At 45.0% G+C, this 14,686-nt stretch overlaps 2 protein-coding genes across 6 annotated transcripts in view; both read right to left on the bottom strand.

The window, feature by feature from the left end:
* ATG7 (autophagy related 7) overlaps positions 1 to 1,177 on the bottom strand; it is an 80,589-nt gene extending 79,412 nt beyond the window's left edge. For 2 of the 4 annotated variants that reach the window (XM_014260448.2, XM_088061756.1), the window contains exons 1-3: positions 1,057 to 1,177; positions 308 to 490; positions 47 to 101 (exon numbers count right to left, since the gene is read on the bottom strand). In XM_014260448.2, coding sequence (XP_014115923.1) covers positions 47 to 101; positions 308 to 467 — 215 coding nt within the window. In that variant the 5' untranslated portion in view covers positions 468 to 490; positions 1,057 to 1,177. Of the gene's footprint in view, positions 1 to 46; positions 102 to 307; positions 491 to 788; positions 1,026 to 1,056 lie in introns of those variants that run through there. The other 2 variants (XM_088061758.1, XM_088061759.1) reach the window with 2 other exon arrangements.
* A 935-nt stretch (positions 1,178 to 2,112) lies between these two features.
* On the bottom strand, positions 2,113 to 10,521 carry HRH1 (histamine receptor H1). 2 transcript variants are annotated; one of them, XM_088061811.1, is made up of 2 exons: positions 10,116 to 10,521; positions 2,113 to 5,212 (listed from the first exon to the last, which is right to left on the bottom strand). In XM_088061811.1, the coding sequence occupies exon 2, from the start codon at positions 5,106 to 5,108 to the stop codon at positions 3,690 to 3,692; it is 1,419 nt and encodes a 472-aa protein (XP_087917937.1). In that variant the 5' UTR covers positions 5,109 to 5,212; positions 10,116 to 10,521; the 3' UTR covers positions 2,113 to 3,689. The 2 variants fall into 2 exon arrangements, with proteins under 2 accessions (XP_087917937.1, XP_014115915.2); XM_014260440.2 differs by lacking the exon at positions 10,116 to 10,521 and adding an exon at positions 6,251 to 6,472.
* Positions 10,522 to 14,686: the final 4,165 nt, after the last annotated feature.

The following is a 14,686-nucleotide window of genomic DNA, read 5'->3' as shown; positions in this document are numbered from 1 at the left end:
AAGTGTCTTCACACACAAATGAAGGAAAACCACAGCCTGTACTTACATATCAAAGGCACTAAACTCCAGGGTCAAGCGAGCTGGCAAACCCAAAGGATCACCTGGACAAAAAAAAACCAAACAAAACAGCAACAAAGCTCCTTTCAGACTGAAATATACAGGTTATTTCCCTTTATTTTTTGTTGATGTAAAGCACCCAGTGAAACATTCAAAGTTCACAGCCATGAAAGGTCTGCAGCATGCCAGATAACTCAGAGGGGTGTCAGGAGCAAGCTGCAGCGGTAAGGCACGGTTAGTTTGTGTGTACCATTGTAGTAGTAGCCCTTGATGACTTTGGGGGTCTCATCCAGCCGGTACTCGTTGAGTTTCCTCTGGGTCAGCTCGTGCCAGAATCCCGCATCCAGGGCGCTGCTGAACGGGGCGAACTGCAGCTTGGCGAGCCCGGGCTCCCCGCCGGCCGTGGCCATGGCCTGGCTGCTGCTGCTGCACCCTGGAACGGCACAGAAACACCGGGAAACCGAGCTGAAGGGAGCCGGGACACAGCCGAACGCGGACACGGCACCGGACCCGCACAGCGACACGGGACAGGACACACACGGGACAGGGACGGGACACACACGGGACAGGGACGGGACACACACGGGACAGGGACGGGACACACACGGGACAGGGACGGGACACACACGGGACAGGGACGGGACACACACGGGACAGGGACGGGACACACACGGGACAGGGACGGGACACACACGGGACAGGGACGGGACACACACGGCACTGACACGGACCCCTCACAGCGACACGGCACCGGGATCGACACCGACTCCTCCGCCTCGTCTACGCGTGCCTGCAGCCCCGGGGAGATGGCTGAGGCCCGGACACACCGACCCGGGAGGAGCGAGGGGCGGTGCGGGGATGGTGCCGGTGCTGTGACCCTGCAGGGGAAGTGCCGGTGGCGGTTGCCGGGGCTGTGGCGGTGCCGATGGCAGGGGCTGTGGCAGTACCCGGGGCTGTGGCAGAGCCCAGGGCCGGCGGGACCCGCCCGCTCCCACTCACCGGCTGCACCGCTCGCTCCGCGCTTCCGGCATCACCGGCCGGCGCCCACCGCTGACGTCACCCCACCGCGCGCACGTGACTAGGCAGGCGGCGCGGAACGATGACGTCAGAAGGCGCTGTGGGCGGGCAGAGCCTGAGGCGCGGTTGATCCCGGTCCCGGTCCCGGTCCCGATCCCGATCCCGGTCCCGATCCCGATCCCGATCCCGATCCCGATCCCTCACCTCGGGTCCGGCCGGCGCAGCCCCAGCCGCCGGCTCCGGCGGGCCCGTGCCCCGCAGCACTTGGAGCCGTGTGCCCGGTGCCGTGCCCTGCTCCGACCCCCCCGGCACACAACGGAGCCCTCAGAAGTGAATGGCGTCATTTTAGATGCTGGAAGAAGGCCACAATGTGCGCCTGCACTGATGTTCGTCCTCCCATCGGCGGCATTTCCTGACAATGTGGGGAAAAGCACGATGACAATTGCCCGCTGCATCCCGGGATTCGCTGCTGTCCCAGCAGATGTCCCCACTGGGCAGGGAACGCTCCCAGGGGAATCCTGTGCCTGCAAAACCTGCTCCGCTTCCAGCACAGCCGAACCCCAGCGCATCTCCAGGAAATGCCCGGACCCTCGTTACGCTCTCCGCAAGCTCCGTGTCCTCTGAGCTTGGCTGGGAACTGCAGAATCCTGAAAATATTTTTCAGAAAACCACACCTGAAATATTCCCTGGAGCCTTGGCTTCTCCGTTTCTTACCCTGATTTGCTCTCCTCTGCTTCCCTCACATCCAGAGCCACTGGAATTGCCCCGTCCAGTGAAATGAACAGAAATTTTCTTGGGTACTTTTTTGTGCTATATAAAATAGGCACTATCCCATTTTCCTGTTTTATTGTCATCTAATAGCTATAAAATGTAGCTATCGCAAATCCCCTGTCTTGACTATTAACACAGTTACGCAACGATCATGAATAAAATGTCTTGAGATAATATATATATATACATATATATATGTATATATATTTATATGTGTATATATATATATTCAGCCAGCTTTATTTTCCTGTGTTTAGCTGTCTGAATGTTCTTTATTTTTACCAAAGGCTTTGTTACCATCATTTTTAGACCAATTTTCAATGATCTTCCTGAGGTTTTGTTGTTTTTAAGGTCAGAAAAGCAAATTTACATGATCAACAGGACAGATTTCTTGATAATTCTCAGCAGCCCTTGGGTAAATGTGTTTTTCAGCACCAATAACTGTGGCTGACTTTTATTTCCTCAGGGATCATCTAAATTACCATCCATTTTAGCCAGAAGTGCTGTTGCAAATCAGAACAGAAAAAAAACCCAATTTAGCGGCTGTGAACCTCAGCAATTGTTTGTGAAAGGCCAGGGATTAGAGCATGAGTTTCAAAAGGTTCTGTTCTTTATTCCAAAAAGGTGCATTTTTCTGCTTGTGCAGGTGTTCCTCCTGCAGTGAAAAAGCTGTCTGAATTCTGCAGGAAATTTTGTTGGTTTCATGTCTTCTCTCTGCATTTTGCCTTATTTCTCCTAGATTTAAGTTTCCTAATTGCAGTTTTTTTCTTGTGTGCAACTTGAAACCAAAGTCAATTAATCTCTGAACTTTGCAGAATACACTGGAATAGACTGAATTTATTCCTTTAGCAGATTTCCCCAATTTATTAGAATGTAGATATGTTAGTGTTTCATTTAATGTTGAGTCCTTTAAATACAATTAAGAAAGTGTTCAGGATGTGGGAAATTCATCAGCACAACAAAAGGAATGAGAGGACTCTTTTTGTAGCATCAAAGCCACCTCAGCTTTCAGTTGTACTTCAACATCTTCCTGGTCTCTTTTCCAACATGGAGTATTCCATTATTATTGTGTTTTTCTCCTGAAATATTTGACAGCAAAATTTATGAAATACAAATTAAATATAAAGGGTAGAAAAGGTCAACACATTTCATGTATAATCAACTATATTCTGCAAGTCTGGAAACAGCAGCATGCCCTTCTGGAGCAGATGGTGACAGGACATTGAGCATGGAAACTCTTTTGGGACATAAAACCTCTTTTTCAGCAAAGTTAATGTGTAGTTAATCTAAGCACAATATCACAGAGATACAGCAGGATACACACCAAAACTTGACATTTGATGAAAAGTTTGTGATTTGGAGCAGGCTATAAATAAATGGGAGAGACTTTTTAAACTCTTGGACGTTTTTTCTTTGACTGTGCAAAGTACCTCCTCCTGCAAATCTCACTTCACAAGCAATGTGTTTAATGGAGTAGGTTGAAAGAGAAAAATGTTTTTGGCCAATCAGTGAAATGTGATTTCTTCCTTTTCTGTAGCTGAATAATTTATAATCACTGAGGATGTCTATTTGTATCTCCATTTCTGTATGGAAGTGGTGATCTCCAATGGTAAAAGGCTGACAACAGTGTAACAGTTCATATATTGACCTTGACTTTTTCAGATCCTTAATCTGAAGTTGCTCTTCAAATGTATTAAAACTACAAAGTGCACATTTCCCACTTTTACTAACACTTCTTTATAGACTACAGTTCACCAAAGTCTTTTACTGAACACGTCCTTTGAAACTGGAACATTTGGTTTGGTTGAACTCCTGAGCTGCACCTGAGCACCAAAACTCCAGCATCAATGAATGTGAAGGAGCTTTTTAAAAGTCTTCTTGAAGTTCTGGTTACAGAGAGGATAGAGGAATGGGTTTAAGGTGGAGTTGACGTAGCCCAGCCATATGGTGACCCTGTGCAGTTCTGAGAGCTGTGGACGGTTGTTGTGCTCCTTGTTTAACGTTATCACCATGAACAACACAAAGTAGGGGATCCAGCAGAGCATGAAGGCTGCCATGATGACCCCCAGCTGCTTGGCTGCCTTCCTCTCCCTGTTCCCGTGCTGGTGGGTGCTCCTGGAGCGGCTGTGCAGGGTGTGCCAGGTTTTCCTCAGGAACGCCAGTCCCCTGGAATCCCTGTGCTCTGTCCTTCCCTGAGGAGAGCAGGCTCCTGCAGGGCCGGGACTGGGCTGCTCTGCACGGGGGGCCACCTCAGTGAAGGTGTGGTTGTCTGATGCCACGCTGGAGTCGCTGTCCTGGCAGCCAGGCTGCTCCTTATTCCCAGGTTTTTTCGTGGCGCACACCCCCTTCTTCCCTGCTCTGTCCAAGCCAGGCTCGGGCTTGGCTGTGGTGAGAGAGAAACACTTCAGGACCTTCCCATTACTCAGCGCCTCTGAAGCCTCACCAGGATTGCTGAAATGAAGCTCTGCCTCTGCTTTTTGGGGCTCTGGGGAGCTTTGCTTGTCCGTGCCAGGGGTGTTCTCACCTAAGATTTGCTCCTGGAGGCAGATGTTTTTCTCATCCCTCGTCTTAGCCTGCTGCACCATGGTTTTTTCCTTGGAAGAGCAGTAAGATCTATCGGTGCGCTCTCGGTGCTGGCAGTGTTTTCGAACGGTGCTGAAGATTCTGCAGTAGAACCACACCATCAGCAGGGAGGGCAGGTAGAAGTTGAAAATGGCCGTCAGCACTTTAAACCAGGTGACTTTGAAGAACTCGGTCTCACACTCGTCTTCCCTGACGTTCCTTTGGCCGTGGTTGGCGAAGACGTGCCAGCCCAGGATGGGGATGAGCCAGGTGGAGGAGAGCAGCCAGGCCCCCAGGATGAGGAGCGAGGCTCTCACCTTGGTGCGGTACTTGAGGTACTCGAGCGGCTGCTGCACCGAGCGGTACCGGTCCACGCACAGGATGAACAGGTTGAAAATGGAGGCTGTGCTGGCCACGTAATCCATGGAGAGCCAGAACAAACAGGCCTCCAGCCCCAGGGGCCACTTGGGGCTCAGCAGGTACACGATGTGCAGGGGCATCACGGCCGCCCCCACCATCAGATCCGCCACGGAGAGACTCACGATGTATAAATTACCCACCGTCTGCAGCTTCTTCTCCATTTTCACAGCACACAGCACCAAAATGTTCATGACAATGGTGATCAGGGAAATGCTTCCCAGGAACAGGCCTAGGAGAGCTGAGGGAGCGTTGCTGCTGCTCTCTGTTGTGTTGTGGGACATCTTTCTTGACTGAGAATCGCAGTGGATGTCCAGGCCTTGGACGGTCAGTCATGGTTTGCACTCCTGGATGTAAACATGCTGCTTGAGGATTATTATTTCCAGAACTAGAAAAAAGAAAGAAAATGTACTCAATCGCTGTAGTAATGAGATAATAAAGCTAATTCGTGCCTCAGCTTAGCACTGTCCCTTTTTGGGCTTTCCTAAATAACAAATTTTTACAACATTTTACATAATTTGTGTTTTATGAAACCCCACTAACCAATCCCAAACAGTTTTCATAGAGCTTCATCTATTTCTGACCTCAGAATCTGAAGAAGAAATTTAATTCCTCACAGCTTTAATTCATTAGATCTCATTAAACAGCTGATCATGAACCATAACATAAACTCCATATTGGCAAACCAATTTAAAATGTGGTAGTAAAAACATATTTAGTATTAAATAATTTAAACAAGCCAGTGCTTATTTACAACCCCCATCTAACACTTTGAGAATCCAGCAGCTGGCAGTCAGTAGGCAGTCATTCAAATTATAGGTAATGAGTAATCTCTTCCTACACAATTTAGGCTCCCACAGATTTCAAACATTTAAAGATGCCAGGCCTATTTGAGATCAAATGCAAAATAATAAGATTTTTCAGGACTAATAAGCATCTTCTGCTTCCCAACTGCTAATTCTTGTATTGATCCACAGTGCAGAATTGATTAATAATATTTTACATCTTGGAGCAAATGGTCAATTGACCAAATTCTGCCTCCAGTCCACTGATGAAAGATGTCTGTGAGGGTGACACATTTTGTGCCATTTAATAGCTTGTCTGAGTTTATGTTCTGGTAAATCTCTTAAAGCAATAAGGAAAGAAATTGAGACTGTAAAAATATTTGCTCAAAATATTTACACAACTAACACGGAGATATGCATGGGATTTCTCAGCCTCTTAACTCTAAACACGGCCAGAGCAATACAATGCAACAGATTGTTCAATAGTCAGGATTTCCTCTTGAAATTCGGTGATGCAATACTTCATTTAACTTTACCCTTTTTATTCCAGAAATTTTTATTCCAGTAACCGGGGTTGAAGCTGCAATTATTTGTGCTTCCTTATGAGAGGTCAAATTCCTTCTTTCCTGGGCTTTACTCACAGGTGGCTGTTGGAGAGGAGCTGTGTCCTTGGCAGCATCCATAGGCAGAGGGGACAGGAGCACCCTGGGGAGTGCTGTGATCCTGGATTCCCTCAGGCTCTGCCAGCACCGTTCCTCTGTGGCAGCTGCTCACAGGTCACAGAGCCCTCCAGCATCTCCTGAGAACCAGGACAGGAATTATTCCATGGATGTTGAGGACAGAAATCACTCCATGACACTGAGGGCAGGAATTATTCCATGGATGTTGAGGACAGAAATCACACCATGGATGCTGAGGACAGAAATCACTCCATGGATGTTAAGGATAGAAATCACTCCATGGATGTTGAGGACAGAAATTACTCTGTGGATGTTAAGGACAGAAATCATGCCATAGATGCTGAGGACAGAAATCACTCTATGGACATTGAGGACAAAAATTATTCCATGGACATTAAGGACAGAAATCACTCTGTGGGCATTAAGGACAGAAATCCTTCCATGGATGTTGAGGACAGAAATCACTCTGTGGACATTGAGGACAGAAATCCCTCCATGGATGCTGAGGACAGAAATCACTCCATAGAAGTTGAGGACAGAAATTATTCCATGGATGTTAAACCATGTCTGGAAAGTGGTTACATCCCAGTCTGTGTCTCTCCACCTCTTCAAGTATGTTTAAGTGTACGGGGCATGGCCGGGGCAAGGAGCTGATGTAAGACCCTTCACCCCCACATATTTCCAATTTAATGTAAATGGCATGTAAAATGTAAATGGTGTGTAATTATATGGTAAAATAAAGGGAGAAAAGGCAACTATAATTGAGTCTTTAACTGAAAACAATACCAGCAAAGAAAGCTGCCTGGTTAGACAGCTCTCCTTGGTTGCATATGGAATATATGAACTGCATTTGGGCTTGGACTGGATGATCTCCAGAGATCCTTCCAACCTCAACAATTCTGTGATTCTGTGAATCAAACAGCAGAACACAGTAAATGCTGTTCACTGCTTCCCAAACTTTCTCCTTAGCACTGCTGTGGTTGGATAGGGCAAGATTTAGGAAGCAAGAATTGATCTCCAAAGCGGGTTAATGTGCCCTTTCTTCAGGAGCTACTGATGTAATTCCTTATCTCTAATGCAGTTGCCAATAGAAGAAAGTGATAATGACTGAATGGGGTTTAATGTTTGCACAGTTGAATTATACTGAAACAAAGTTCACTAAGACAGAACAGATTAAAAAGAAAAAATAACAAAACAGCTCAAAACCTTGGGTTACTTTGTGGAAATTCTAAACCCTGACCTCACGGTGAAATGCCTCTTTAATTCTTGCTGTCTGTGAAGAGCTTTTTCTACAGGGAGGCTCAGCAAACATGATTTGTTATTGTATTACAACTCCAAGGAACAAGAATCTCCTGGGAGATGCTGAGTGGATGCCTCGGTGCCTCATCAGTGCAGGTGCAATCTGTTAAACCCTGACCAAGTGGGAGTAAGTTTCTAGAAACTGGCACGTCTCTTGCTGATAGATTTTAAAGAAATTACAGCTCCAAAGAGCAAAATTCTTGCTCATCAGACTAAATACAAGGCAGAAAGTGAGATTTTAATTCAGATGGCCTTTACTCACTCTGTTGTACTTAAGAAACTTATTTATTTCTAGTGATTTTTCCCCAAAAATTATTCTTGAAAGTATTAACATGCTAGAAGTTTGATTAATTTCCCTCTCAAAAACCCATTTATTTCTCTGTAAGGGAACAGTCCCTATTCAATGCCTGCTGATATTCAAGGAATATTTCTGATGAAAAATAAATGAAAAAACTTGGGAAACCTGCCTGTTGTTCCCACTCAAATGACAATGTCTCAGTCCAGCCAGGACAGTTTGGAAGTGAAGCTTCAGTATCCTTCAGGCAGCATAACCAGCTACTTAATGAAACAATTTTCTACACACCACTGCATTTACTTCCTTTTCTTTCCCTAAGTAAATTTATTATTTTTATTAGTTATATTAGTTATTAGTTATATTTATTTATTAGTTATATTAGTTATTATTTTTAACTTTCAGCCTTAACCTGAAGTGATCAGGAAACAGATACAGACTTCTTTGACTCTGACTGGCATTTTTTTAACAACTCTCTTTAACACTTGGCCTGTATTCCATGAATATTAAGAAGAGATAACAGAAGATGGACACATTCCAAAGAATGTTTTGGCCTTCCAAATATAAGCTCAGACTTCCATGGAACTCCTCTTCCAGCAGTTCAATTTCCTAGTTTAGGTTGTTCTAAATATCAGTTTTTCCATGACAAAATCCATTCTTGGTCTTGTGATAGCATTCCCCAAATATGGATTATTTTTTGCCAGGAGATTGGGGGAAAAACTTCTCTTGAGTAGAATCCCAAAGCTTTCAGATATGGTGTTAATTTTCCCTGCTAGTCTAAATATTATCAATATCAACTAATTGGTCATCAATGTGATCTCTTAGCAAAACAGTAGTTAAATGTAATTTTCTTTAAGTACTTTCTTTAAGTACTGTCTTATATTCTTTACTCCATTACTTGTGTGTGAAAAGAGAATTTGCTGTAGGTGCCAGACCTGTGAAATCACCGCTGTAACAGAAGAAAAGTCCTTTGTGCTGTGGTGCAGTAAATAGATCTGTGAGCTGTACAATCCCTTATAAACAAAGGGGAATTTCCCGGGAATGTGGTTCCTCTAAAGCTGAGCAGCTGCAGTGGTGCCTTTCTAGTCTGGGTTTGGAACCCATTATCCCAATTCAGTCTAACAGGAAATCTTTCCTACAAGAATAGCAAAAAAATCTTAATTTTTTTGGACTTCACCTTGAGCTACTACTGACTCCAACCCCTGGCAGCCGTAAAACTTGGTGGGTTTAATCCACCTGCATCAGAAATACAATTAACTTCTAAAAATGTAATTCACCCCATCATTCAAACATTAAGATCTGCTTCTTTCCAAGTGGCTTGGGAAATCATTACTCACAAAAGTAAAAAATAATACAAGTGATGAAGAGTTGAGAGTTCTTTCAGCAGGGAGGTTGATCACTATGAAAACTTTTAGGGGATTAACTTGAATTCAGCTGAAGTGAACTTCTGGTGCTTTGGAACTGTATGAAAACCATCACAAAAATGCACAGATCTAAAAATCCTAGTGGGTGTGAGGAGTCACTGTCTCCTTGTACTAGGAATAAAAGTAAATCCTGTTGCTGAAAGATTTCTTTTGGGTCACTTTTTTTTCCCCATTTTTAATTTGGAACCCGTATTTTCAGTCTCTTCAAACATCCGGTGAACTTTCTGTAGTAATTTAATGAGTTCATTAATTTGCAATAATTCATTGCAATAATATAATAACAATAATTAATAATAAATTAATCAATAAATTAATAATAATAACAATAATTCATTGAAAATACAAAGCTTTTCCTTTACAGAAATACACATCTGACTTACACAAACTCCTTTTTTTTTTTTTCCAGGCAGCTTTAATGTTTTTTGTTGGAGTAAGAAGATGGCAGAGGGGCACAGGGTCTGTTACAGTGACAGAGCCTGGTGCCTTGCAAACAAAAACTTAAAAAATATGCAAGAATTCTGATTCCTCTCCATCGCTGCTGTCTGTAAAGGAAAGGCTGAATCAAGGATGGGATAAGGTTTAGGGCAGGTTATGTCCCTGCTATAGGGTCAGCCCCCTCAGGATGTGCTGGACTTGTATTTGAGAAAAGATCTCTATGAAAATAATGCATTTAGGATTTTACCTCGCAAGAGCACAAGTGTTTTCAGAAGGGGGTGAGGGTTTAAGTTCTTCCTCTTCAGCCAAGCCACTGTTCTCCCTTAAAACCCTCCCTGCCAGTTTTCCCCAGCCATGTACCCTTCCCTTCCCTCACCAGAATGATGCTTGAAACAAGAGCGGGCAGACAGGAACTCCCCCGAACCATCTTAACTCAGGTGTGGCCATGAAGCACAGCGGAGAATCCGGACTTCATCCATCCGTCTCCCTTCCCTTTTCCGTTCACATCTGAGCATCCCCTCCGTGCAGCGACTCCTCTCTGCTCCGGGGGCAAACCTGGCAACCTTCGGAGCTGCTGGATCTGCACCTCGGAGGAGCCTCCTGCAGGGTATTGATGCTCTTCTGCGATTTTTCTTCAGCTTTGTTTGCCCCTACGCTCCCCTCTGCTGCTCTGCGCTGGGATCGCCGCTGCAGGAGCGGGCAAAACCTGCCCAGGGCTCCCAGTTTATGGCGAGGGAGAGTTACCAGAAGCGGAGAGTGTTCGGTGCTGAGCTGTGCCGCTCCTGTTTGCTCTCCTGCCCCGCTCCCCTGGCTGCGCTCAGGTACCGCCAGGCTCCAATCCCTGCAATTCCTGCAATTCCTGCAATCCCTCCCGTTTTCCCTGGCCCCAGCTCCCGCCTCCCTTTCCCTGGCGCTGTTCACTCACCAAAGCAGGAGCGGAGCGGGGAGAGGCTCCGGCAGCTCGGGCAGCGGGGCCGGGCGGGACCGCTCCTCCTGCCCCGGGCTGGGCTGGGCTGGGCTGGGCGGGACACGGCGGAGGCGGAGGCATGGGATACGGTGGGACGGGACGGGACGGGACGGGACGGGACGGGACGGGACGGGACGGGACGGGACGGGACGGGACGGGATGGGATGCGGTGGGATGGGATGCGGTGGGATGCAATGGGATGCGGTGGGATGCGGTGGGATGCGGTGGGATGGGATGCGGTGGGATGCAATGGGATGCGGTGGGATGCGGTGGGATGCGGTGGGATGCAGTGGATGTGATGGATGGATGGATACAGTGGATGCCCGGCCCCGTCCCACCACACAGCTCCGGGACGCTCCGAGGGCTGCTCCCCTCTCTCCGGGGAAGAGCCCAGCTCTGGGAACTCTGCTGCCCGGGCTCTGCTCTCCCCGCCCGCCGGAGAGCCCCGGCTGTGGCTCCAAACCTGTGGAAATCTGAGCTGGCTGCAGCGGGGGGTACGTGAGGGTTCACCTGAGGTAACCCAAGAGCCTGCGGAGGATCAGACACCACATCCTGGCTTGGGATCATCCCAGCCCTCATCAGTCACAGGGCTGTCACTATTCCCTGATAACAGCCCTGAAGAAGCTGTTCCTGGAGTTTTCTTCCAGTGGCACTGCCTTAAACAACGACTTTGAGACCTGGAAAATCCCAAATGTCTAACACATCATTGCATATTTAACTAAAGTGATGATTTTGTGATTCATGTAGGTCCAGTACATCTGCTCTGTGTTAAATGTGCACACAGGGTTTGGGGGATTTTTTTTAGCAATTTCATTCCTTTCTTTAAGATCATGCTTATTTCCCCCTTACTTTTAAAAACGTTTAGAAATGTGGTGCACAAAACTCTTTGTGGACTCAAAGGGATAATTTTGTTATCTAAGTCACGAAGAATTTGTGCAATGATGTTTTTGCAAAGAGCATTGTTGGGCACTTGGCAACTTCATTCTTTGTGAAACTGGTGAAGAGGAATTGTAAACTTTGCACAATTCCTCCCCACCATGAGCAAACAGGAAAATACAGGAAATCCCCGTGTTCCTGCCCACAGACTACTATCCATTGCCAAAAAGTGCAACTCTCAGCAAGGTGTTACATCCATTAACTCCTTCTTTGGTGATACTAAGGCAACCCTTCTGCTCTTCAGTTGTTCCCTGTCCCATTGCAATCATGATAAACCCCGTTTTTAAGCAGATGTTAGCTTGGGTGTCAGAGCAGGGACCAGCCTCTGCTCAGTGGTGCGGAGAAATAGAAGAGGAGACGGGCAGGAAGCGATGCCCAGGGAGTTCCAGCTGGACCAGAGGCAGAACTTTTTCCCTGGGCAGTGACCAAGCCCTGAACAGATTGTCCAGAGAGGGTTTGGAGTGTCCCTCCCTGGGGATATTCCAGAGCTGTGTGGACACAACCCTGGTGTCCTGGGATGGCCCTGCTGGAGCTGGCCCCAGCTGAGCCCCTGTGCTCATTTCCAGCCTGACCCCTCCTGGCATTCTGTGCTGAGAGGCTTTATCCTGGGAAATGGTTCTGCAAGGGATGAATGTCCTTCCTTGCTCGTGCCAGGGGGGCTTCAAGAGCAGCTTTGTGCTCCCGGTGCCGCTGCCCACCCAGCGGTGTTTGACCTCACTGCTGCAGCAGTTTCCTGCTCAGTCTCCTCTCCTGTTTGACCTTTTTGCTGAATGCAGACAGGTTTTAGGTAGAACACTGTAAATCAGGGATGTTTATAACTTTTCATATCACACTGATTTGCAGCTGCTCTGTGTGTTTATTCTCCTTTGGACCTCTTCCACCCAGACAATGCTTTCTGCAAGCACAGCCAGAGCTGGAGGCCTTAACCCCAGGCTGGAGAGTTGCTGTGAGATGTTCCTGTCTCCCAGCAAACGTGTTTGTTCCAAACTGGATGTAACCTCCTTTAGAATGGCAGGGGCTTTGTGCTGGGTGAAGGTAGAACTGGAATTTGCATTTGGATAGAAAGGACCAAAGGAAATCACAGAATCCCGGGAGGGGTCAGGCTGGAAATGAGCACAGGGGCTCAGCTGGGGCCAGCTCCAGCAGGGCCATCCCAGGCCACATGGACAGGGTTGTGTCCACACAGCTCTGGAATATCCCCAGGGAGGAGACCCCACTGCCCCTCTGTCTCTGTTCAGGGCTGGGCAGAGGGGCAGGGTCACTCCAGATGTGACTCCAGGGATGGGCAGAGGAGCAGGGTCACTCCAGATGTGACTCCAGGATGGGCAGAGGAGCAGGGTCACTCCAGATGTGACTCCAGGATGGGCAGAGGAGCAGGGTCACTCCCTGACCTGTTGGGAATTCTCTTCCTGGTGTCCCCAGGATGCTCCTTGTCCCAGAACACCCTGCTGCTCACCACACCTGGAAGAGCTCCAGTTGTCGCAGGAAGGAGCTTGGGGGATATGCCTCTATTGTCTCGTGTCCAGAGCTCTGTATTTATTTTGAAATTGTAATTTCTATTGCCAGGCAAAGTTACAAAAGTTGTCATAACATGTGAACAAGCTCACAGAGGCTCATAAATAAGAATTTCACAAAATACTCGTACAAACTGAGCAGGCTTTTCAAGCTTCCTGTCAAAAACTTCCAACCCAGACTACTTCTGGAGGATTCTGAAGAGATCCTGTTTCAAACAAGCTCTGATGGAATTTCAAACAAAGCAAATGGATTATGGTTTGAGACATGGAGCCCTCTTGATTTACACCACCATTACTTTTTATTTGGGAAAACTGAGCAATGGGCTAATAATAGTCCAAGCCTTTGAGTGCTTGTCAGGGTTTTTTTAACTTTGTTTAAATGTTCATTAACTGTCTGCGTGCCCACTCTTCTTGCTTTTAATTCTGCACATTCAGCTTCAGAGTACTGCAAGCAATTATTAAAGTAGATTTTTGATTTAATTCAGCATTTCATATAAATAATATACTAAATTAATAAGAATTAATAAATTAATAAGTAATAAGTAATAAATTATTAAGTAATAAGTAATAAATTAATCCACCCATGCTGATGAGTACATCTTTGTGAATTCTTTTTGGTGCCCATTATATCAGAAGTAGTGATATGTGACAGCTAAAATATGTACTGGGATTGTTTTTTCTGTATTTGCTTCTGTGGATTCTTTTGGATGCCAGCAGTCTTCTGTTGCCAACATGTATTTGAAATATCTGCAAGCTTTATGTCTTTAATGATATCCATGACTTGCTGCTTCCAATGCACATAAACCATTAAGTCTTTGTGCTTAACTTGCCAATTTGGGAGACCACTTAATGTTATTATACTCATTTAGCAAATTTATTTTTTTTTTCTGTTTGAAAAACTGCTATTGAATTGGCTTTATACCTGTCCCTCTCTTTTTTTTATAATTATTATTAACATTTACTTCATATATATACTTTATATTTATATTTATATTTATTTTTATTTTTATTTTTATTTATATTTATATTTATATTTATATTTATATTTATATTTATATTTATATTTATATTTATATTTATATTTTATTTATATTTATATTTATATTTATATTTTATTTTATTTTTATTTTTATTTTTATTTTTATTTTAATTTTCTTTTTCTTTTTCTTTTATTTATATTTGTATTTATAGTTATATTTATATTTTAAATTTTATTTTTATTTTTATTTAATTTTAATTTTATTTCTATTTCTATTTCTATTTCTATTTCTATTTCTATTTCTATTTCTATTTCTATATATTTATATTTATATTTATATTTATATTTATATTTATATTTATATTTATATTTATATTTATATTCATATCTTTTAATATTTTATTATTATTAATATTCATATTTATATTTATGTGTCTGTTCCTGACTGAGCACAATAAATGTGAAGCTGTGCACCCACCAATCCTGGGACTGGAAAACGAAGCCCATTTTTCTTAGTCACAAATTAAAACATCTGCAAAGCAAAAGCTGAG

This window comes from Pseudopodoces humilis, chromosome 13, assembly GCF_049639895.1.
Source record: "Pseudopodoces humilis isolate 2021_Gansu_Grassland_sample_001 chromosome 13, ASM4963989v1, whole genome shotgun sequence".
NCBI classification, from domain to species: domain Eukaryota; kingdom Metazoa; phylum Chordata; class Aves; order Passeriformes; family Paridae; genus Pseudopodoces; species Pseudopodoces humilis.
The sequence above is the reverse complement of the archived record's forward strand: the minus strand, read 5'-3'. Positions and strand labels throughout refer to the sequence as shown.